The sequence below is a fragment of the Sinohyriopsis cumingii genome, chromosome 6 (genome assembly GCF_028554795.1).
Source record: "Sinohyriopsis cumingii isolate HCF-2022 chromosome 6, ASM2855479v2, whole genome shotgun sequence".
NCBI lineage: Eukaryota > Metazoa > Mollusca > Bivalvia > Unionida > Unionidae > Sinohyriopsis > Sinohyriopsis cumingii.
This window is the reverse complement of record NC_142966.1, coordinates 163026678-163053890: the sequence shown is the minus strand read 5'-3', so window position 1 is coordinate 163053890 and position 27213 is coordinate 163026678. Positions and strand designations below refer to the sequence as shown.

The 27213-nt window shown below is 34.1% G+C and overlaps 1 protein-coding gene across 2 annotated transcripts in view; it reads right to left on the bottom strand.

Annotated features, from left to right (window-relative positions):
* The window catches only part of LOC149798440 (UDP-glucose 6-dehydrogenase-like), a 76235-nt gene that overhangs the window by 4141 nt on the left and 44881 nt on the right, over positions 1-27213 (bottom strand). For both annotated transcript variants that reach the window (XM_089963629.1, XM_089963628.1), the window contains exons 4-11: positions 25910-26074; positions 20735-20932; positions 13627-13774; positions 11081-11175; positions 10049-10179; positions 7415-7510; positions 3395-3435; positions 1790-1881 (exon numbers count right to left, since the gene is read on the bottom strand). In XM_089963629.1, the coding sequence (XP_089819755.1) occupies positions 1790-1881; positions 3395-3435; positions 7415-7510; positions 10049-10179; positions 11081-11175; positions 13627-13774; positions 20735-20932; positions 25910-26074 (966 nt within the window). The remainder of the gene's footprint in view (positions 1-1789; positions 1882-3394; positions 3436-7414; positions 7511-10048; positions 10180-11080; positions 11176-13626; positions 13775-20734; positions 20933-25909; positions 26075-27213) is intronic.

Below are 27213 nucleotides of genomic sequence, written 5' to 3'. Positions count from 1 at the left end.
AAGTGTGCTGATGTATGCATGTATCATTAGTGGCTATATGGTACGAACCAAATGTAAAGTTTGAAAATTGTAAAACTGAATTAACAGTAACAAAAATTTTGCAAGATAAACCCTTCCAAATAAATGTAAACATGAAATACAAAATATATGAAATGTAAAGATGTTAACATTTTGTAAAATCTATAAAAAATATATAAAATAAAGGTCACGTGTAAAGTCCTTAAAACATACTTTACTGATATCAATATGAATGTTGTTGTTGTTGTTCTAGGGTTAAATGCCATTTTTCAGCACAAGATAGGCTATACATGGCAGCCAGTATTAATGGTGGAGGAAGAACCCTGGAAAACCCAGGGAAGAACCACCGACCCACGAGAAGCTACTGGCAGGCTTTCCCATGTACCCACACTAGTTGAATCTTGGACTTGAACCCATGCAGACAGAGGTGAGATGGCAGTGATCCGGAATGGTGGGCACTTTAGACCACTCGGCCACTCAGGGCCCCTCAATATGAATGAAAAGGCAATGTTGATCAACACAATAACTTTCCACTGTAAAGGACTGAATGATAACTTCAGATTTAGTTTTGCATTCAAAGAATCAATTACAGAACATAGGGCCCATATTGTATCAATCATTTTGCCACAACACAATCATGGATTATCAACATATCAACCAAACACTCACAGTATCAAGATTATTCAACCAAATTCTTTTGTTCAGATTTTGATAACTTGTTGTTCTATATTTAATAATGGCATCCGTAACTGACATATCCATACATTTGACTCCGAAAGGCTTTTATGCAGATCATCATCAATGATATTTTCAGTTTGACTTGACTTAAAAGCATGTATAAACTGTTGGAGTACAACTAATGAAGTCAAGTCACATGTGTCTACCAGCTAAGACCTACATGACCATGTAAGCAGTTTTGCAATTACTGTATATACTCGCTTATAAGTTAAGCCAAATTGCAAACACACGAGTTTCTGATCTGCTGTATCATAATTCTCCTGCTGATCAGGGTCGATTTGGTCACTTCTACTGATTACTTCTAACAAAATGCACAGACCTAGATCTGCTGGTGCATTATGAGACAGCAGATCTGGGTCTATGCATTTAGACTCGTAAGCAAGTCTATACAGTGATTTGGTTGTAATAATCCTAATAGAATTGGGCGATGTTTCAGTAAAATACACGTGACCCAGGGAAGGCACTTTGAATGTAGAATAGTCACCCATAGATGGAATTTATAATTTTGTACCATATTCAGATGAACTCTTTGAGTAATCTGAGTACCCTGGCATATATTTGTTTTAAAAAGTGCTTTCCCAGGGTAACACAAATGTCTAAATGGAATAGCCCTGATATAAAACTGAAATGATTTTTCAATTTAAAACAAGGTTCTGTAACACCGTATGTACAACAATCTTATAAATATAAATTACAAGAGCTTGAAACACTCTTAACAACCATGATGCCAACATGGAAAAATATTACTATCTGCTTCTCATTATGTGTAAACAACGACAAAATTACCGATTTCTACAACAATTTAAGAGATTCTACTCTGTCACTAATTGGAGTTCTTTAAGTGTCCATATTTCATAAGAGTTTTAATTTCATTTTGTACACTTGCTTCAGTAACTATTTTTAAAGCTGCTTGCTAATCAATATTTATAATCTTTTAAATTGCCCAATTTTCCTTACAGACTAAGCCTTAGCAGCCAGTATGAAGCCAGGAGATAAGGATCGTGTTTAATGGTTCATGTGTGAAAAAGCTTACCACAAATTCATCCCATTCAGTGCAGATTACCAAAGCATGTGTTCCTGTAGCGGCAACATATGGATCATCAGTCACCGTCAGTAACTCACTCACTAAAATACAAGTGGAAATTATTTACTAAGGTCCCAATTGAGTAATGTCCATAAAATACATTAAAATTACAACAGCTACAACACATATAAAAACAGTGTCCACAATATACCACAGTTCATAAATTCAGTAAATTATTTGAAGCCAGGAAATTAATCTCATATTTGCTACATGTAATGATATTACACTTAAGATGAACTTATGCCTGCCTCTTTTGTTCTCTAATTTTATGCAAACAAAAACTACAATTTTGGAAAGGTATTGTACAAAACCTTCCACTTCAGTATTTTTTAATATAACTGCTGGAATGAGAGATCACATATTCATAATTAAAAACATTTCATTCTAAAATTAAGATTTTTCATAGATTCCTGCACAATGAAGAGTTTATTGGCTGCCAGGACCAAAATGACCACCAGTTCAGAGAGCAAGTTTCAATTACAAGGGTTTGTTCCTGTAGGTGGCCAGACCATCATAGTTTACACAATGCAAGTGGAACACCCTCTTACTTGTGGACTTTTGCTCATAGAAAGGACCCATATTCACTGTTTATCTCATAATTTATTGGAATGTGGTGTAGTCCTTTGCCAAATTATTACTTTGCAAAAAAGATTGTATGCCTTTACTGAGATATATCTCATTAGCATGGACTGGCACAAGGGCAGATGTTTTCTGGTCTACTGAGACCTGATTTCAATGTACATCTCCACTGTCCATATCTCTGCAGCATATATTCTGTTCATTATGTAATAATTTTTGTCAGCATTAAATACCACAATATCCAGTATTCATCAAAACTTTACAGATACAATTCTAGATGACAAGGACAAGGTCACCCAGCAATAAGAGGTTCCCATGGGACAAATTAGGCACGATCGTTTTTAACAAAAGAGGTATACATTCATTGGCATTGTTCAGGTACCTAATCCTTAATTATTGAGAATTTTATGCTTTGATCAAAGAACAAATGAGAACCTATTTACATATATTACAATAGTGGTATTAAATGTGCTAACTTAGACATGTGAGGAATAAGTCACTTTCTTTAAGTTATCTGCATTTATTCCAGATGTTAACAATGAATAATTTAGTGAATCAACTTACCTTCAGTCTATTTCCTTGCAAGTTTATGGAAATTAATGTCAGCTGTTTACAGGAACAAGTATATATTTTGTGTGTGTGTGTGTGTAAATGACAGAGCCATGGAATTAGGTACCTATGAATATGTACATTTAACCCCAACCCACAAAATTTGAAACTCACAAAGATAAAGTGTTTTATAGTATTGTTTAACTTGGTGGAACTTCACCATGTTGCAAACATTATTGGACTGACAATGTATTTCTATACCACTGTATTTTGCTATTTTTGTACATAGAGATAAAAGATATAAAACTTATCCTCCATAGAGATACTTCCTTTCTGATTTTACACTCAACATAGAAGGGAAATAACTCTTAACAGCATGCTAGAAAAATGTCATATCAAAGTTTTTATTTGTTTATCTTAACTGACCTCTTTCTTGATCCTCACATATGTTAGGATGGGTCATTTCTCTGAAACAGAAATATATTTTAAAATCAATAAGCTATCAATTTTCTTCCTGTGTTGATCACTTAAGTTTACTTCTGTTGTTCAGTAACTGATGGAAGAAAAAATATTTAACAAAGTGTTGTCTAGTATGTGACTTGGTAAGCTTACATGCAAATTATTTATTACCAAAGCCAGTGGTTTTCAAACACCTTTTTTTACTGACCTCTTCATCTTTCCTAATGTTAACTGTAGCATATGCTGACTACTGTACACATTTTTGCTGACCACAAGAGTGGAGATCACAGACCACCAGTGGTCTGCATACTACAGTTTGAGAACATCTGGCTTAGGCTGTTTACAGTCTGCAGGTCATATTAAGATCACCTTTGCAATCTCTATAAACTTATAAATAACATAACGTAGGAAGCACACCCTAAACACCTTGACTAGTAATACCATACTAACCTTGAAAATCTCTCTTCATACATGATTTCTACTAAGAACCTCTATAAACAGCATAGAACATTATCCCCCACTTTTTAGAACATTTTGAAAAAAGAAAAAAAAAACAATTGAAAAAAAATCGCAAGAAACACCAGGCAAATGCAACAAGAAAGCAGGACCGTTCCCGAGCTCTCCTTCCCACTAATGACAGCCAAACATTCAACTGTAAGGAACCTTTATGGACCCACAGATTGAGGCCAAACTATCAGGGTTCCTTGAATCCGTAAAAGCCTGGGGGTAGTGGCACAATTCCCTTCCCCAGGAACAACCAGCTGACTGCGGTGCAGTCAGAAAAAAAGTGGCACATGCACAATTGTGCGCACGCCACTATAATTAAACTCAACAACAACAACAACCTTTGCAATCTGATAAAAACTGAGATCTATGACGTATCGGAGACCTGACAGACACCAATAAAAGGTCATGTTTTGCTGACCTTTCAATCCACCAATTATATTACAGCTTTAAAGTGAAAAATATTATACATGACACTTCTTATGATAATTCTCCCTAACACAAAATGCAACACTATATCTGATAGATTACTAAAGATAAGTCGACCAAGAATTCTAGAGATCACCAGAACATAACCCTTTATCAGTGACTTGATTTTAATCGGATTTATCAAGTGTGATTCCTGGTGATTCCTGGAGCCATTTCTTTTGTCCTCAATTCTTAATTTGCAGGTCTCCATATTTCTCAAAGAATTATATAATGATATTGTACTTGGAAAAATTGGGACTATAGATAACTGTCCTGATTTTCTGACTGCTATTTTCTCATGCCAACTTGGACTGTATATGAGTATACTCCAGAGGAATCTAGCACATTAATGAAAGAAGAAAAAGAACAAGAATATATTATGCACGTATCTACACCTGTGGATTATTGTGACCTCTTACCAATAACAACTATACAACTAAGAGCCAATTTACTGAACAAGTCCTTGTTGCTGGAAAATATAAAAAATTACAATTTTTTTTAACATTAATATTTTTTAATACATTTTGGTTGTCCTATCTGGCTTTCACATTGAAAAAAAAACATAGTTGCTGGTCCCAGGCTCCTGGGTATTAGATTTTCTACCCCTGAGGTTATTATCAGATATATCCACAGAACGGTTTTTGTAAAAATCCAATCATACTTGTTTGTGTTATCATGTTCACAAAACAGTACAGCTTAAAAACCAAGTCAAAACCATTGATATTAAAATTGATGTCTGAGTGTAATTTGTTCGTTGAAATGTAAACAAATACAAAGTCACCGTGTTCATAAGCTCATCGAAACATAAGAATACAAGCAATGACCTCTGACTTGACTCCAAGGTCAATTAGGTCTGGTTTTCAAAACTCCTTCTTAAAAGTGTGGATATTTGGTTAATATTCTTAAAAGTGTGGATATCTGGTTAATATGACCTGTACCATTTAACCACATGCCCATGCAATCATCTGTGCAAGTAGAGATAAAAAGATTTTCAAGATGACCACTATAGTGCCATGCTGGAGGTGCGATGAACACCATTTTATACAAATGCAGCTAAAATACTGCTGTAATAGTGATTCAGTGAAAGCATCATGTTCAATAGATTATCCAATCAGAAGCTGCCATAGAAATTTTTCAAGATGGCTGTCATAGGAGACATTTTGGAAGTTAGATCAGCATCATTTCTCAGTAGTAAGCTTCCCTCTATTTCAGATATCACCAATGTAAATGAGAGTTTGATTTCTTAATCTGCTGAAATGCATTGCATTCTAGAAGAAATGTTTCTTTTTCATTAAATAAATATGTAAAATGTTTCTCTCTGTGAATGTACATTGTAAACATCTCAAATGCCTGACACTGCATTTTGTTGTTAGCTTCTTATTTTTTAAAAAGACCTAAGAAATATTATCTAATTTGTACTGGGCCATCAACAATACAAAACGCTAAAAATTCTTCTTTGTGCCTGTTCTCAATGCAAACTAGTGGCCGAGTGGTCTAAAGTGCTCTCCGTTACGGATCACAGCCATCTCACCTCTATCTGCATGGGTTTGAGTCTCGGATTCGGCCAATGTGGATATGTGAGAAAGCTTGCCAGTAGCTTCTCGAGGGTTGCTGGTTCTTTCCGGGGATTTTCCAGGTTCTTCCTCCACCATTAATACTGGCCACCATGTATAGCCTATCGTGTGCTGAAAAATGGCGTTAAACCCTACAACAACAACAACAATCAATGCAAACTGTTGTTTAATACAGGGCCAAAAAAATAGACCACCAATGGTTTCTCAATCAGTCTGTATACACAACAGTGTACCAAACAATGCCACTGTTGAAGTAAGTTCATGACCTGAACTCAGCTACCTATCTAACAGGTAACTGCAAATAAATAACATTAATCCCACATCAAACAATGCAGCACTGCTTTTTTAACAACTGTGAAGAGACAGCCAACTTCAAGCATGTGGCTTTGCGGTATTACCAGCCAATCATCATGACAGCCACCAATCAGTTGGCTACTGAAAAATCAATTAGTCCTCTGGTATAAAATGAATTGTATCCCAAATGCTTATCCCTTAATAAGTGGCACAAGATATTTTGTGTATGAATATACTGCAGAGGTCCAGAAAATGTTGCTGGACATTAGACTACTCCATCCTTTACCTTACCTGTAAAAGTTAACTCCTTACCTGTAAAAGTTAACTCCATAAATATGAATGTATCCCATCGCTATTCACTGATGAAAATTGTATGACTCTGACTTGATCCTTCTTATTTCCTTTTAAAGAAGTCATAAATAAAAATGACATCAGCTTCAAATCTCTCTGATATATGCAGGAGACTCTTCACTTTCATGCTTGGCTTTTATATGTATTATAACTATGTTAGGTGACTGCTGACTGCTACTGTACATTATTAAGTCAAATAACTGTCAACAAGTTTCAGTTATTTATACTGATTAACCTAAATGCGTTCAATTATAGGCATTTTATTGTTAGTAAAAAAATATATGGTGCAAGTCATGTATTTAAGAATATATATTACAGTGTTTCATATGACAATGAAAATTTATTAGCAAGAGATGGAGTATTCCGATTCTAATGGAATCTAGCGGAGAAAATGTTGGAATTATGCTACTTATATCACATTTTTGATGGTGTGTGTATGATTTGGATTTTTAATGTAGCTTTAACAATTTTGCAGTCATATCACTATCATGTTTGCAGTGATGTCTAGCACTGGGGCATCATGCTGCAGACATGTAGCATCATGTCCCACCCAGTTGCATTATCCTGACACTAGTCTGCCCAGTCCTAACACTAACCTCTTAATGCTGAGCATGAAGCGAGGCAGCTGCTAATACCATCTTTGGTATGACTCGCACCAGGTTTGACTGCATGACCTCCTGCAGCAATGTTCTAACCACTTAGGCCTCCAGAGCGGTCAACAAAAAAGGTAACTGACAGATCAATGGATTACACTCTGCCTTTTTCATGGAGAAATAAAAAGGTCACATTTCCTAACCTTATTATCTGGTCCTTTTCCACTTTTGGGTCATATATTCGTACATTTGCTCCCTCTTCCATCAGATATTTACTTACGTAAATGGCAGCAGATTCCCTGAAAACAGTAATGTGGAATAGGTTACATTTAACCAACTAACTATAAACAAAAAGAAAGTCACATTTTTCCACATAACAAGTTTGAAGAATTATCTCTTGTTTCTGTCATTTAATATGCCCCATTTTAAGAGATGGTGTTCTAAAATGTCACACGTGTTAATCAAAATGACAATATACATGTGATCAATGGCATCTGATGGTAGCTTCAACAAAAAATTTACCATAAACTGAAAGCAAAGGATGGTTTCATGATAGTAAATTTCTATGGAACATGTTTCACATGTAATGGAGGCGTCTGAACAAAAATGAAATAATTTGTTTTCTTTCAATTTGTACCTATGTGTATTGAAGGTATGCTTAAAAAGTTTCAACTCTGTTCCTATGGACTTGCACACATTGTGCATGAAGAGATTCAACTTTGTCCTGTCAAAATATGGCTTTGCACACATTATGCATGAAGAAATTCAACTTTGTTCCAATAGAACATGGACTTGTATGCATCATGAATGAAGAAATTCAACTTTGTTCCATTAAAACATGGACTTGTATGCATTATGAATGAAGAAATTCAACTTTGTTCCATTAAAACATGTACTTATATGCATTGTGCATGAAGAGATTCAACTTTGTTCTGTTAAAATATGGACTTGCATGCATTATGCATGAAGAGATTAAACTTTGTTCCATTAAAAAACATTGACTTGCATGCATTATGCATGAAGAGATTAAACTTTGTTCCATTAAAAAACATTGACTTGTATGCATCATGCATGAAGAGATTCAACTTTGTCCTGTCAAAATATGGACTTGCACACATTATGCATGAAAAAATTAAACTTTGTTCCATTAAAACATGGACTGTACATATTATGCATGAAGAGATTCAACTTTGTTCCATTAAAAAACATGGACTTGTATACATCATGCATGAATAGATTCAACTTTGTTCTATTAAAACAAGGACTTGCATGCATTATGCACGAAGAGATTCAACTTTGTTCCATTAAAAAACATGGACTTGTATGCATCATGCATGAAGATATTCAACTTTGTCCTGTCAAAATATGGCCTTGCACACATTATGCATGAAGAGATTGAACTTTGTTAAATTAAAATATGGACTTGCACACATTATGCATGAAAAGATTCAACTTTGTTCCATTAAAACATGGACTTGTATGCATTATGCATGATGAGATTCAACTTTGTTCCATTAAAATATGGACTGTACATATGCATGAAGAGATTCAACTTTGTTCCATTAATAAACATGGACCTGTATGCATCATGTATGAAAAGATTCAACTTTGTTCCATTAAAAAACATGGACTTGTATGCATCATGCATGAAGAGATTCAACTTTGTCCTGTCAAAATATGGACTTGCACACATTATGCATGAAGAGAATCAACTTTTTCCATTAAAACATGGACTGTGCGTATTATGCATGGAGAGATTCAACTTTGTTCCATTAAAAAACATGGAATTGTATGCATCATGCATGAAGAGATTCAACTTTGTTCTATTAAAACAAGAACTTGCATGCATTATGCATGAAGAGATTCAACTTTGTTCCATTAAAACATTGACTTGTATGCATTTTGCATGAAGAGATTACACTTTGTTCCATTAAAACATAGACTGTACACATTATGCATGAAGAGATTCAACTTTGTTCCATTAAAACATGGACTGTACACATTATGCATGAAGAGAATCAACTTTTTTCCATTAAAACATGGACTGTGCATATTATGCATGAAGAGATTCAACTTTGTTCCATTAAAATATGGACTTGCACACATTATGCATGAAAAGATTCAACTTTGTTCCATTAAAAAACATGGAATTGTATGCATCATGCATGAAGAGATTCAACTTTGTTCTATTAAAACAAGAACTTGCATGCATTATGCACGAAGAGATTCAACTTTGTTCCATTAAAACATTGACTTGTATGCATTTTGCATGAAGAGATTACACTTTGTTCCATTAAAACATAGACTGTACACATTATGCATGAAGTGATTCAACTTTTTTCCATTAAAACATGGACTGTACACATTATGCATGAAGCGATTAAACTTCGTTCCATTAAAACATGGCCTTGGAGAAATTATGCATGAAAAGATTCAACTTTATTCTGTTCGAACATGGACTTCTACACATTACTGTATGTAACTGTGACATGAAATATTTCTGGTCATATTTACATAAAACTTTCTCAACCTGAGTACATGCCAAGCTCAAACTCTGGCTCCCTCCCCACTAAAATGATCCTGCAAAAACTCTCAAATCAATGCAGCTAGCAATCCCTTTTACCTGTATTACGTATTTCACTTCTTGCAATACTTACACTTATCAAGGTAAATATTTAAATACTTGATATGTATTCACCTGATTAGGTTTAGTATATCAATATAAATGTCATGCAAAGTATATTTCATTTAGTCTCAATCCTCATTAAGCTGCTACATGAAAATCTACTTTCACAACAGAATTACAGAAATTCAAAACATGCAAAATATTCATGTACCTAGTATCACCAGTATCTTTCTTGAATGCAAAGCCAAATATGGCAATCTTCTTGTTCGTGACTGTATTGAACAGGCACTCTATGATTCTGTTTGAAAATCTCCGTCGCTGGTATTCATTTATGGTTATGACCTGTATACAAAGAACACTGGTATAAGTTTTTCTTTACAAGTTTTAACTGATTTTTAGGTAAAATTATTTATAACATTTTCCAAAGAATACAAGGTTTTAAGCATAAAAAGTTTAGGGAAAAATATAATCATTATTTTTATGGCTTGATGACATACAATATTTTTTTTTACAAACACAACAGATATTAAATGCATGCTGTACACTGAAAAAAAGTGAAAACAGAACATATACTGTGTTAGATGGAGTACAGCAATTCATCTTAATAAATATAGATCATTATTTCTGGTCAAAATTTGCAGAGATATATCCACTGCAATAAGTCTCTCGATGTTAGCATGTCTCATTGGTGGAAGCGATATATCCACTGCAATAAGTCTCTCGATGTTAGCATGTCTCATTGGTGGAAGCGATATATCCACTGCAATAAGTCTCTCGATGTTAGCATGTCTCATTGGTGGAAGCGATATATCCACTGCAATAAGTCTCTCGATGTCAGCATGTCTCATTGGTAAAAGGTGCTGCTAAAATCTGCATCAGGTCTAACCTCATTTTGTGGGATTTACCGAAATTACTAATAATGTAAACATTTTTAATTATCCACTGTCATTTCTAGTTTGGCTTTAACCAGGCTTCATGTGTAGACTGGCCAAATATTTGATCCCATTTTAACAAATCTAAATACTAGCAATCTCTACAAAATGGTCAGAATATTTGGTCTCAACAGTGTATAGATTAGAACAGTCTTACTGTACTAGGACAAAGGCTAGTTTGATCAATTAAACTCAACGTTAATCTCGGAAATACTTTGCATCGCCAGTTTAAAATACCTGCCTCACAAGAACAAGCAACATAACATGCAAAAATCTATCCAATGTAGAATTTATAGAAACAAATTTCAAACCTGTTGCCAGTAGACAGCGACTTCATGTAAATTTAGGCATTCACACAAGTAAACAAGGTTTAAAACATCTTTCTGGAAACAGCTGCCTCCAAAACCTGAAGAAGAAAACACATGTCTCTCTTAGAGGATATAAAAGATGACTAATTTTTTTTGTTAAAGATAAAAGCTTGTATTTATCATTATGACAAAGAATAGTATTTAAAATTAAATGTCACAAGAATAATTCCCTTCTGTAGTATATGACAATAGAATACTCATCCACGGAATTTGAATCTCTGTGAACTATATGCCGGTGTACTGGCAGAAGTAGTAATTACAACGTCTTCTATTCTCCATGGTCATACATGATAGCTACATAACAATCATTACAAAAATATCCTTTGGTGTAAAAGTTGAAACAAGAGTGGTAGCTAGCTCAGCTAAATAGATGGAAGACTCCATCATTAATATACATGTATCTTGCATATTAAATCCATCCAAGATCTTGATGATACGAGCCAATATTTCAAGTTTGATAAAACTGGCCTAGAAACGACTCCCAGAATGGTAATAAGCTCAGCAAATCAGACACAGGATCAAGTCATTTCAAATATTTATGCATCTCACTCATTATTATACACTGTACAAAATATTGTTGATAAACATATATACAAGTCAAATTAAAATCAGATCGAAAATATGGCCTCCAAAGAAGTAGTGTGGTTCGGCAATCATATCCAAGATTATCTCATAAATATGAATGAATCTCATTCAATATCGAAACCATCCAAGAACATGAGATAGGTTCATATTTCAAGTTTGATCAAAATCAGATCAGAAACATGACTTCCAGATGGGTAACATGTTCAGCCAAGCAGATGCAAGATCATCTCAGTGTGGATCTTGTCTGAGATCTTAATGATTTTAGCATAGATGCCAAGTTTGATCAAAATCAGACCAGAAATGTGTCATCTAAAATTATAACAAGCTCATCTAACTAGACGCTAGATTATCTTCTTAACATTTGTGCAACTTGCTCATTATGAAATCCACCCAAGATCTGGATTATATAAACTTACAATGCAAATTTTATCAAAATCAAATTTATAAAAGTTTTTAGTGGGGTATAAGATCTGTCAGTCTGATGCAAGATCACCTCATTAGTATGCATGGATATTGCTCATTCAATCAGAGTGGCAACAAGTTCAGCCATTCTGATGCAAATTCTTCTAATTAATATGTGTTAATTTTGCTGTTTATCAAACTCATGTGTGATCTTAATGAGATAAGCATATATCCTAAGTCTGATCAAAGCTGAATCCGATATATGGTCTCCAGTATGGTAACAAAGTTTAATAGCTAATCATGTGCCAGATCATTACATTATTATCCAAGAATCTTTATCAAACTTTTGATGATATAAAATCGTATTTCAAGCTTGACTGAAATCAGATCAGATACATTAACATTAATAGTATCATGCAATTGTTCATGGACAGACACTGAATGGATGACTGACAACACAACTGATGCATGGACCTACAAGCTCCCTTGGCTTTACAGCAAGGTGAACTAAAAACAACAACAATAACCCAGTCTTACACATTAGTCTACTTCCAATATTCAGAACATCATCCTTCTTTGTCTTGATATGAGTCTGATATGACGCCAGAGTGAGAAGTGAGGAACTGATATGACACCAGAGTGAGAAGTGAGGAACTGATATGACACCAGAGTGAGAAGTGAGGAACTGATATGACACCAGAGTGAGAAGTGAGGAACTGATATGACACCAGAGAAGTGAGGAACTGATATGACATCAGAGTGAGAAGTGAGGAACTGATATGACACCCGAGTAAGAAGTGAGGAACTGATGTGACACCAGAGTGAGAAGTGAGGAACTGATATGACACCAGAGTGAAAAGTGAGGAACTGATATGACCGCAGAGTGAGAAGTAAGGAACAAACTGGACATTATTACCAGCTAAGCATAAAAAAACCCCAAGTATTACATTCACACAATAAATTTTACCCTCTCCATAAATACAATTTAACAGTATTAATACATGACCTGCTAACAATGCATTACTGAATTTGCAAACTTGCTGGGAGGCTGATAACTTAAGCCCTCAAAGCTGCCATCAGTGGATACCTTCTATAAAGTAAACAAGTACTATTCATCGAGTTGAACTCATAAATAACATATTTCTCATATGGCAGAAAACAAGCTGATCCATACCACTTTTCACACTGTTTACAAAACAAAGCCCACTGGGTTTATCGCAGGAGAAATACTGTAATTGCTTAACTGGAAAAGCATCTGATTTATAATTCAAGAGTCATGGGTTCGATACTCATCCAGGTCAGCCCAGCTTTGCAGCCTTAGTGTTGGAAAGACAATCAGCTCACATTTCCTCTGCATGATACAACCAAAAATGTGCTAAAAGTGCTGTTTAAATCAGCCAATCAAACCAAAGACTATAATTAACAAGACTTGATAGCTTACTGTGATTTTCTTTTGTCATTATTTGGTAATGTGTTGTAAGCTTCTTGAGGAAAATACTTACCAACACTAGCTTTTAAAAACTTGTTGCCAATACGACTGTCTGTGCCAATAGCATGTGCAACTTCATTCACATCAGCTCCTGTTGCTTCACAAACAGCTGACATTGCATTTATACTTGATATCTTCTGGGCTAGAAAAGCATTGGCTGCCTGTTGGAGGAACATGATCACATTATCAGCCATAATTATATGCATTAATAAAATACTGATTTTGATTGTGTAACAGGTTATCATGCAGCATGTGAATAATCATTATTTTTCCATGTCTCATATGTTTCCATTGAATACCATGTCTAATAATAGGTAATAGAAACTCCTTGTATGCTGAGATTTGTTCTAGTAAATATTCATGAGGCCCAGGGGAGGCACTTCTAAACTGGAGTAGTCCCTCATAGACATAATTGTAAATTCTGCATTGAACTATTTGAGTAATCAGAGTACCATGACATCTGTGTATATATATCCTATACAAGTATATTCAAATGACTGAAAGATGCACATTACAGACCTTGAGTAAACAAGCAAACCCTTGTTATGACGGATTCCAAAATCATGACTCACCATTATCACTAAAGATTAAGAAAATATCAGAGGGCACTACAAGTGAATAATCATCAACTCGCACTATTTAAGTTGACATATTAATTTGTTAACATTCCTGTTTTGTGGTTCAACTACCAGTATTCTTAATCTGAGTAATTTAAATTTTTGTGTCTCCTTCGTAATGTCCATGAGAGGATTTTTATTTCCAATTTGTCATTTTGGAATCACCTGTGGCCTCAATACACCATTGATTAAAATTAACTTGTGATGGGTCCATTTTCTGTTATTCTTAGAGATAAATAATTGCCATTCATATGCTTTAAAAAAAATAATTAAGAAATGCAATGTCGAATCCACCTATTACATTTTACCACTCCACGGACTGGGGGCAGTGGGGTATATTTTGCATTACACTTATCCAACATATTCTTAACAGGATGCTTTTACTAATATTGATTGTTCATGACAACTCACTTTTTTTCCTGAATGAATTAATGTTATGAAAATAACCTCAATCCAATATAAAAAGTGTTAATTAAACCTGAAATATAAGAAGCAAAAGTAAATGAAACTGGTTATCCAGAAGGAACAGAGACAGAAAAAGTACGGTACTGAAAATCAGTGATATTCAAACTGTTTCTAAATTATTTTAAAGCAAAATAAATTGAAAATTAAACTCATTCATAAATTATTAAAACTATTTTCCATCTTAACAGAGTAAACATTCCATACTGAAATGATTGTTTACACAGACATAACCATGGCTAAATAGTAGGCATACTTCTCTTTGTCTCTCACTCAACAATAAAAGCATGTCTTTTGTATGATGTCAGTTATCGTGATGGGGAAACATAAAGATGTCATAAAATAAACACTGCTTGATGCAGACAATGTCAACTATTTTCCCAGTTGCTGTCATTATTACGTTAGACCAGAAGTTTAATTGTTTTACCACTTGTATCATGAATCAGGTCAATATATGTGCTTTCCTTGCAAATCAAGTGCAGTAGATTAGCTAAAAATTTATCTGATTTTGGAACATAGCACTTTGGACACAAATGTGGTGAATATGGTTCCCACGCTTTTCTAAATATAAATTTCCAGGTTTTTTCCAGGACGAAATTAATTTTTTAAAGTTTAACATATGACCATTACTGAATGGAACCAAAGAACATTTTGGATTATAAAACATGCATTTTCCAAATCTGAAGATATTTCTCTTTCAAGACTCAAAAATATGTCAGAAAAGATGATCATGTACAAAACCACAAAATGAGTCACACAAAACAAATCTGACTATATTCCTATAAATTAGCCATTTCAATGTACAGAATACAAATTCTAACTTTGCTGAACTGCATTATGTTGCTACATAGAAACAACATAATGAGCAAAAATTATTTTGTTTCCTTTCAAACCTTTATTCCTAAAGAATTCTAGAGCAATATATGTGCATGTTAGACAAAGTAAACATTTCCTATCACAGTATGAAAAAAAATAAATAAATGCAAAGTATTAGAATCTTATCTTGTAACAAAAAAAAAAGTTAAACCCTGAATTTGTGTGTGCTTATAAAATCTCAAACAATATTTTTCAACCAACCTAAACTCCTTAAGATGATTTGGTAAAAAAAAATTGGCAAAGACATTTACAAAAGGGTTGATTTAAATTTTGACAAAAGACCTTCAAAATTATATATTGTTGCATAAACAAGGGCTTAAATTTCTGTAAAATCAACTTGTCTTCTTGCTGTTCAATAAAGCAGTCCCCAAACCTGTATTGATACATGGGCTCTTATCGTTTCTTAATATATAATAAAAGAGACGACAATTTCCTGTTTCTCCTGTGGTCCATTTAAGATCTATAACCAATGCTTCAAGCTACATGTCACTGTGTAATAATTTCGCACCAAAGATCAGCTCAAAGATTCGATATTTTTCTGATCCGGGTTTCCTCCGAATATTCCAACCCCATTTTTCACATTTGGACAATTAGGATGGAGTGTGGGTTCAGAGCAATTACATATAAAAAAATCTGGAATCTGCCACCACCATAAGATAGCTTACCAGCAGGCCTAGCAAATTTAAACTAGGTTATATCGACTTATACCTGCATGAAATCAATAGGAAAATTATTTACTTTCTCAAACATGGCAAGTATTATAATTGTTATGTCTTTAATCCGCTGACAGACTAGACGAAACTCAGCATAGATGAAACCTGACCGGGTACTCAATATTTGCGTTACTAGTCACATGACTTCACAAATCTCAAACAACGACATCTGAAGTCAAATAGTCAATAACAAACACATTTTCAATGTTGTTGTACAAAATTTCAATTACATTAAATGAAAGTCTGATACATTTTGTAAAAACCAGAAAGAACATATAATTCTCAACATTTTTTATTTCGAGAACAACTACAAGAAACTTGGCTAGTCTGATTCATCAAGTAGAGTTGTCTGGTTCCCTGCTTGGTATGTTCACTGTGTGAGAGAGCACATGTCAACATGGTAGTCATGTGATACAACAAAACTCCAGAAGTTGATCTCGGAATAGATATAGAGAAATTTGTGCCCTTTCTTTTTTTTATCTTTATTTCAATGACTTTCATTTTAAAATAATTCTACAATATTTGAAAATGACGGTTGTGAGATTGTGTTCTCGTGCAACTAGCAATCAAAATCGCTAATACCAGCTCAAATTTCATCAACGCATTAGTTTTATTGTCATTCAGCAGATTAAAGACATAACGATTTTAATACTCGCAATTTCTGAGACAAAAATAATTTTCATATCGATTTCATGCAGGTATAAATCGATTTAACAACGTTTAAGTTTGCTAGCCATCTGCTAAGCGGCTATGCTTTAACGCCACCATCTTGTCCTCTTGTGATGCTAGACTGATTTTCATACCTTCCATAAAAATAATAAAAATAAGGATATTGAACTGTCTGTGAAACAAAAAGTCTACTAGATGAACCTAATCCACTGAGCATTTGGATTGTCTCAACAAATATATTTATGGCAAGCACCCAGATGATCCATACTGCAACCTCCTAATATTCTGGTTTGAATTTGATAAATTTAACTGACGATCAGTTCAGTTATGACTTAATTACATAATTTTTCCAGGCATCAAGTTGTGGAGAAAAATTGGTTTTTCCCAATTTTCATCAATATTTGCAAAATTCAAAGACTTTTCACGGTCGGGAAAAAAGTTATCATTTCTCCTGACTTTTTCCAGACTTCCCAGTAGCGTGGGAACCCTGGGTGAAGAAAAAAATGTTAATTTATTATTTCATACAGAGTATCTCTGTACGACTTCAAATGTATACAGTTATGCTTCAAATGTAGAGTTAAGCTTTCTCAGTAAACTGACTGCCAACAATCCCTTTCCTACTGAACAGCCAGGAATTATGATGGCATTTAGTTATTACACCCTCATCGTGGACAATGATAAAACTAAAAAATGTCATAACATTTTACTTGAAAATTTCTCAGTTGTTAAATTTACTTAACTAGTAGTCAATTAAAGATGAGTCAGTGTTATCTCTGTTTCTGTTTACTTCAAATGACATAAGCACCAGAGTTAAGCTTTGGTTAACTATTTTCGGGAATACTGCCATTTTTAAAGATGTAACATTTATTTGTAAGTCAAACATCAAACACCTAAATGCATGGCATATATATGTTAATTAAAATAAGATATAGGATGGTAAGAAACCTAACACTACTCAACACAGTATCCTCCAAAATTTATGATAACAATCAGCAATAAGTTGCTCCATTTAGACATGCAAGGATAAAGAGGGCAAGAAATGTTAGACTCAGAAGGAAATACTGTATGCATGGTTCCCATACAGTCTAAAGATAAATTTCTAGGACATCTAGGTTTTTCCAGGATGAAATTAATTTGTCAAGGTTCAAATATGACCATTTCTGACTGGAATTAAAGTACATTTTAGATTATAAACATGCATTTTCTAAATCTAAAGACGTTTCTTTTTCAAGACTTTCCAAAACAACTAAGTCAAAAAAGATGATCATGTACAAAACCACAAAATATATCACAAAAAAAGTTTGATTATATTCCTATAAATTGCATATAAAGTCATTTCAATGTACAGAATAAAAATTCTAACTTTATTTTGCTGACCTGCATTATGTTGCTAAGTGGGAACAACATGATGAACTTAAATTAGTTTTGTTTCTTTTCAAACCTTTAATTCTAAAGAATTCTATAGCAATAAATAAATAAATAATATATATATATATATATATATATATATATATATATATATATATATATATATATATATAATATACATATATGCATGTTATAGAAAGTAAGCATTTCGTATTACAGTATAAAAAATAAAAAAACGCAAATAATTGGAATCTTGTCTTGTAAAGAAAAGAGTTTAACCCTGAATTTATCTGTGCCAATAAAATCCCAAACAAGATTTTTGAAATAACCTAATCTCCTTAAAACGATCTGCTCAAAAATCCATCATTTAAAAAAATTCAAAAGGGTTGATTTAAATTTTGACAAAAAACCTTCAAAATTATATACTGTTGTATAAACAAGGATGGAATTTTCTGTAAAATCAACTTGTCTTCTTGTAATTCATTAAACCAGTCCCATACCCTGTACTGATACAGAGGCTCGTATCATTTTTAATATATAATACAAGGGACGACAATTTCTCATTTCAACTCCGAGATTCAACAATCTGGACTACAAATTGGGCTTAAATGAATAGCAGTCCGTTTTCTGATCCAGGTTTCCTAAGAATATTCATTTTTCATATTTGAACATTTGAGTGTGGGGTAACTGCAACTGCATATTCAAAATTTGGAATTTGCTGCCAACGGGCGGTAGCAAAATATGGTAGTCACTTACCAGCAGGCCCAGAAAATTTAAAATGTATGTTATATTGACTTATACCTGTATGAAATTGATAGGAAAATAATTTATTTTCTCAGAAATGGCAAGTATTATAATCATTATGTCTTTAATCTGCTGACAGACTAGACGAAACTATGGCATAGATGAAACCTGACCCTGTACTTGCCATTTGCATTGCTAGTCACATGACATTCACAAATCTCAAATGATGACATCGGAAGTCTAATTGTCACATGATATCAACAACAAACTCCTTTTTAATGTTGTTGTACAGAAATTAAATTATATTAAATGAAAGTCTGATGCTTTTTGTAAAAACTAGCTATCTGACCAGTCTGATTTATCAAGCCGAGAGCACATGTCAACGTGGTAGTCACACGATATAACAAAACTCAAGTTGTTGTTCTCGGAATATATAAATATGAAAAATGTTGTGTTCTTTTGTTTTTGTATTTTTATTACAATTAGTATACGACTTTCATTTAATATTATTTTTTTCTTTCTCTACAATGTTTCAAAATGTGGATTGTAAATTTTTTTTACCAGGTCACATTTCATCAACACCATGGTTTTATCTTATCCTTCAGCAGATTAAAGATATAATGATTACAGAAGTCATAATTTCTAAGAAAATAGGTAATTTTGATATCGATTTCATCCATGTATCACTTGATCTAAGAACATTTAAAGTTTGCCAGGCCAACCGAAGCGGCTATGCTTTGCCGCCACCATGTTGGCCTCTTATGATGCTAGACTGGTTTTCATGCCTTCCATGTAAGGAAAGATACAGATATCGAGCTGACTCTGAAAATAAAAGTCTACTGGACGAATCTAATCCACTGAGCATTAGGATTTACTCAGCATATATGTTTACTGCAAGCACCCAAATGATCCATACTGCACCTTCAGAATATTCTGGTTAGAACTTGATAAATTTAACTCATGATCATTTAGTAACGCCTCAATTACGTGACTGTTTCAGGCGTCAAGTGCTGGCGGAAAATTCCCAGGCTTTTCCCAACTTTCATCAATATTTGTGAAATTCAAGGACTTTTCACGGTCAGGAAAAAATGCATTATTTCTCCCAACTTTTTGAAGTCCTGAATCAGAAAGTCGCTATTCATACATGCACTTTAGTAGCACAGTACAATATCATCTGGTTTACTGTTCCATTTTTTAATAATTTAAAGTATGGGAATTAGTGATCAAACAAGTGGCATCACATCCTGCTTCAGTGGTGTTCCTGACTATTATAATTTTGTTGTTATGCACTAACATTAAAGTATGGAAATACTAAAAAGCCATTTCAAGGTCAAAACAAGGGCATAACTATTTTAAAATCTACCATTAAATAATGGCATTGTAATAATTCCTGAAATGATTGAAAACAAGTGCAAAAAATTCACAATGGATATTTCTTGTTCTTTTTTTTTCATTCTGTTGCATCAACAGACACAGATGGAATGATTTCAAGGAAAATGACAAGACAAATTTGAACTGTAACCTTCAGACCTTGTTAATTGAGAGACAGATAATGAGTCAAGATTCTGATGCAATAACCTCAGGTTCATATTTGCAAATATGTAACAAAGTAGATACATTGGAAAGAAATTGAATAACCATACAAGCTTAAAGGATAACGTCTTATAATTACCAGTTTTGACAGTTCAGAAGACCATGTATTCATGGTGATAACTTTCTCCTTTGGCACCCAGTTCTGATAGACACTACTGAGAGCTTCCACTGCTTCATGTCCTTCTAATGACTGCTCACCGCCAATCAGAACACGGTCAGGGTCTAACAGGTCCTTAATTGCTGTGCCTTCTGCTAGAAATTCTGGGTTTGACAGCACCTGAAATATTTAAACGATAATTTACTCAAAAGAATTTACGGTAGGAGATACTGTTTCAAAGGGCAGTCATTTAGGATGACACAGGACTATGAAGGTCAACTAGATACATATAGATATATAATTAAAAATTAAATAAAATAATGGTTTTGTAGGTTCTATCTTTTGAGAGTCAATTTAAACTGGATAGGCAATTTTTAAAATCTCAATAATAACATACCATTTTTAACAGTTTCCAACATACATTCAACAACAACCCTCATAGATATGATACAGACCTGTGAAACTTTTCAAGACCTTCTTAACAAGGCAGTTATTATTTTTCTGTAATTTAACCAATTTTCCATAAACTGTAATAAAATATCTACCGCTACTGTTACATTTGAAAAGTTCACACGTGTGACCTAGTGTACCAAAGGTAATATTATGTTCAAGTGAAAAGTCACAAGTCCACATAGTCATTCACGACCTCCAGTTCCATTTCAGAAAGTGCAGTTACTAATCCCAATGGAGGTGAATAGCTTCTGGCTAAATCTATTGGTGTGATAGTTTTTTTATCCTGCCATATTCAAATCAACATGACATGGTGCCCAATGTAATTGCTTTATCTGCTACTTTTTTGCAAGAACAGCCAAAATCCTGAATATTCTTTTTTCTGAGCTAACTGTTTGAATTTGTAAGTGTTGGATTGTCCTGTTCCTTTTGCCTTCAATGTGTTCTTGTTTGATGGATGACATTTCTAGACACTGCTATAATGCAACAGGAAATGTTTGATGATGCAGATGTTTTCCATTAAAACTTGGACAGATTCAAGTGTCTCAGGTACTTGTTATGAGTTATGAGTCTATGCTCTTAAAATAAGTAACAGAAAAGAGTTGAGACAACAAGCTTTGTAAAATGTAACAAATAATTTATTTCCCTAGAATACAAAGTGAAAAATGAGAAAAAGAACTTACGGTATTGAGAATTAAATCTAAAAATAATCGAAGAATTAAAGTCACAAGTTCTAGTAATAAAATTTCCTGAATAAAACTCAGTTCAAGTCCTGACGAGATCCAAATTTTGAGGCGTTGATGTGTCTGTTATAGCCAGCAAAGTGCTGATGTGTCAACAGTCTCTTGTTGAATCACAGAAATATTATTACAGGTTTGAATTCAGTATACATTCCAATGAATGTCTTTATCCAAGAATTTTGTCAGAGCACTTTTGTATTTCCAGGAAAAATAATCACTTGAATTCAATAATTTAAAGGAAAAAAAATTCAGCCCAAACTGGACACAACAGAATACAACTTAAAGTGCCAGATGTTAAAGCACAACTCATAAAATCCCCACAATCACAAGATAATATAGTTCTCTGCTTTACCTCAGGTCACAGGGGCCCCGAGTGGCCAAGTGGTCTAAAGCGCTCTCCGTTACGGATCACTGCCATCAGACCTCTGTCTGCAGTGGTTCGAGTCTCGGATTCAGCCAATGTGGGTATGTGAGAAAGCTTGCCAGTAGCTTCTCTTGGGTCAGTGGTTCTTTCTGGGGTTTTCCCGGGTTCTTCCTCCACCATTAATACTGGCCGCCATGTATAGCCTATTGTGTGCTGAAAAATGGCGTTAAGCCCCACAACAACAACAACAACCACCTCAGGTCACGTTAACATTTTCTAAAAACAACCATTACCTAATGGAAAATAACCTTCTTGAATGATCTATTGAGCCTTGTTTACTTAAACACAAAAACCTATGAAATTCACTTGGGGATCTCCAAATCCCTGACCCTGATAAACATATTTACCACTTCTTGTTTACCTGAATAATAATTTGGTTAATGAGTATAATGAAGCTATTTTTAGTTGTTTACATAAATGACATAAACAGAATTAAAAAAAGTCAATTAGGTCAAGCAGAAATGAACTCAATTTTGGACAAGGTCAAGTCCATTAAACAATGTTACATTACAATAACATGTAATGAAATAATAAACAAAATTAAAACTAACAAACAAACAATTAAATTAAATATACATAACATACTAATGTAAAGTTTGTCCAGTTCCTTAGCCAACATTAGTAAATCGATTATGAAAACCACGATCCTAGGACAATATCTGGCTTTGACTGCAATGATAATTATTCTTATTTTTAGATATGTTTCTTAAGCCCATTATTTACGGCTCAATCCACTAAACTTTCTGGTATCATGTGTGGGTTAGCAGATGTAGATGTCAATGGATAATACTCTGGCAGAACAGGAATCACATTTACAAAACTGAGTCAGCAAGAAACTAAAGCTCAAGGTCTGAACATCTTGACAACATGTAACTTTACTTCAATGCATGCTATAATTACAAAAGTTTCAGGATTTTCTGAACTTGGGTCCCTCTCACTGACTGTAAACTTCAATGACACTGGTGTTTTCTGATTTTGAGGCATTGAGACTGAGCTTGAGTTTAGTGCTCAAAAAGTCCAGAGAAATAGTACCTGGTCAAGAAACAGCTTGAGCACAAAATCTGAACCTGAGAGGATAAATTACAGAATTCTGTTTTGTAAGAACTTTATTTTGACTAGAGGCAGAACTGTCTTTATTTTGGTTCATTTTAACATAACTGCTGAATTTCATGGTTGTGAAGGGTCTTTACGTATAGTTTTTTAATTTAGTGTTCCTGGGTTGGAGTTAGATATTCATGCTCAAACAGTCTGGTTATGGGCTATGTCTATGCTCTTTGTTTTACTGTTGAAGTGAACTGCATAGCAACAAAATTTTTATTAATGTATTAGTTTATCCAAATGAAACATTCGAGTTTTCATGGAATGAATTTACATGATCTGTTTGTAATCAAAATTCAGTGTCTACATACCTCACAAACCCTACGAAAGATGGTAAATGTTACAAGGCAAAACTCTCAATCTAATACAGTATATTAATTACACTACTAAAATTTGCTAAACTCACTGACCCCTAGAGTTAGATTCATTATCACCTGAAATGGGGTAAGAAATGCATTTCTGGGGTTACTTCTGAATGCATTAAATACACCTGATTCCAAGAAAAAAGGCTAAATGATCCTGTGTCTTGATTGGCTATATTCTGTAACGAAACAACTGCACCTACCCTTCTGATAGGCGTGTTCACTACTTTTTTTGGCATAAGGTTGGGGCACATGCTGTATCATGACAATGGGACCCAATGAAAAAAATTGCCTAAGTTCAGGTACACCAAAGATCAAATGTAAAAGGAAGAGAAGTTTGTTTGAAACTGCCAGAAGAAGGATCTAATAACATCATCCAAAGCAGAGTGATTCGAGTAGGCCCAAGATGTGGCAATAGCCCTAACTTCTTTAACATTACTTCTCATAAAAGAAAGGTCACACTAAACAAAAACAAGCATATATATCTTCTGACACCTGAGGTATAGAGTACTACTGGCATGCTGTCTGAGATGGTCATAACACAATGATGGCTAACACATCCCTTTAAGGTCTCACTGGATAGTTTCACATTTTAACACCTCCCTAATTTTAAGGTAGAAGGCATGAACCTAATTATCATAAGCCTAGCATTTATAAATTCACACAGAAGCTAAATCTGTAATGTGGTTTAGATTCACTTTGTGTTAGGCTGAAAATGGGTTGGCTTGTTGGTGACTGCCTGTCACAGTTAGACTAGCACTGGAGATCAAATGCGTAACTTGGGCTGCAAATGAACAGCTGACTTGGCTTACATATTTACATTAGTCTGCTACAGAGGTAAATATCTAAGATGGTTGAGGTGTGATGAAAAGTATGCTAATTTGTTATAGTACTAGTGAACTTTATTCATGCATAAGGCACATATTTATTCTTTTAGCTGCCTTGTCACAGGAAAATATTCAAAACAGTTCTTTGCTGTCAAAAATGAATGTAAAAAAGAGGGGTTGGTGGCAGTGTTGGTTCAGTATAAAAGCCACCAGTTGTATAAGGAATTCCCCTGATTGCCGCAGTCAAAATCTCACATGCATGCTTTCTACAAATCATTAGTTTGTTTTTATTTGTATCTTCAGTGTAAAATTATTTTAATTTTTCTGCAACAGGTCATTGTCGATGAAAACCGACCCGATAAACTATCCATTGAGACCTAAGACTAGAAACAATGCCCACATTTCCAAGTTGTTAATATGAAGTGTAGTGTCTTTCTGACATGTTCATGGTAACATACCAAATCTAGTCACATATAAGAAAACTGCAAACTGCACAGTTTAAGATCTGCCAATGCATAATGCACTAGCAGATTGGGTCTACGCAACTTGGGTCAATACAACAAATAACACCGACCCTGATCTACCATCACAGTGTGACAATGGATCATGGTCTGTGTGGTCTGAAGTTGGATTTGGCTTTTACGGAGTATTTATGGTATATCAAAAACAATTTCATAATTTCAAACTGTATCGCCCAAGTTTTCAACAATTTTCACTATACAGAGGCTCCTGGATGTATGTTAACAAAAATTAATTAAATGTGCTGTATAAATGTATACGCCTCAAGCTGCAGCAAGTGACATAGTATTACTAAACATGATTCATATATGTTCAAGATTCCATTTAACACAAGTTAAGGACCATGCATTACTGAATTACAATGCTTTGTAATGTAGCTAAGTGTTACACCACAATGTTGTGAAGATTTCTAAAGCTCATAAAGGTTATCATTATTTGATAAACACTGAGAATTTACCTTACTTCCTATGAAAGTTTTGCTATAAACAAGATTTTCATAATTACATACATTTTTTATACTATTAAGAAGGTTCAGCTATCTCTTGTCTGGTGATCCATCAATTACATAACCTGTCTTAATCAGCCAACTCTGAGAAATCTAAAAAATGACCATTAAAACAGGTGGTTGCTGAGAGAGATTTTTTTTACAGCACTTTTGTTAACAGGGACCTTGGGAGAAAAAAGTGAATGTTAAGTAACTACTTAATCCAGGTAACTCTCAGCAGACTTGAATGTACCTGATATTTAACTCCTGGTTTCACATTGGCTTTCAGGATGTTGGTGATGCTTTCTGCTGCTTTGACTGGCACAGTACTCTTTTCAACAACAATTTTAGATTTCTGTGCAACCTCTGCAATCCTTCTAGCACAAGCCTCTATGTACTTCAGGTCAGCAGCCCTTCCCTAAAATAAATATAGATTAATATATTTTAAATGCAAATTAGAAATTCTGTGAAAACTTCTGTATAATAAAAAGAAACCATTAACTTCTTTTTCCACATACTGCAAATTTCTGTCATAATTTTGTGTATACAGTAATGTGTATTTGAAAATGACTATTTGTAAAAAAGAAATTAAATATTCAAATTACATTATGAGACTGAGTAAATGTACTGTAATATTTGTTCCATTACCTTCTTACTAAGATGAAGAAAAAGATGCTTGATAACTGGTTGTGGCAAAGTTTGCTTTAAGAATTTTCTACTTTTGATAATGTTGGTCATTTTGATGGATATGGCTCATATTCACTCAACAAACTTGAAAGCAAATTTTACATACATTATGTTCCTCTGAGAATATTTACCCAATCTCATTATGTTAGGAATATTAGCCTGCTACCTTGTGAATCTAGCCCTACTAAAATCGTCTTTGCATGTCTATTTCAAATGGACAAAGGACATTAACTCTTGTCTATTACCTCTCCTTGCCCAACCAGGTGTCGCTAGTTTTTTGCTGAATGAGATACTAACAAAAATGTTTGCATGGTGGGGTGTTGGGGAGGGTGTTTAAGTAATGTGATTGGGTAAGTATTCTTGAAGAAACATAATTTACTTTAAAATTTGATTTCTCCTTTGAATATGTTCCCCTATCACATTATGTTAAGAGAATAACTAATAGGAGGAAGGGATGCTGAGCATCCAAACTCTACTTTGGGTATCCTTCTGGGGAAGAATAGCTGGATTCCCCATGTGAATGATAACCCATTCTCCTAATTACAAAAGCAACACAGCCTGGGGTCACTTGACCTGTGACCCTAACATACGGTTAAGATACGAATATTGAAATCTTCTTACCTAAAAAATTCACCAGTGAATCCAGCAAAGCCAACAGGCTATGTCAATTGATTTTGTTGGATCCACTGACCATCTTTGCTGCTGCCACGAGACCTGCCGGATTCAAGGTTTGCATCTGCGATGCTAAATCTCGGAGTTAAAACTTCAAGAAGGTTGACTCTGAATGCCAGCCAACAGCTTCTGTTATAACTCAGGCGTATAACCCACATCAGCCACAAAGCAAGGTCTTGAGGGGTGATATACTGTTTC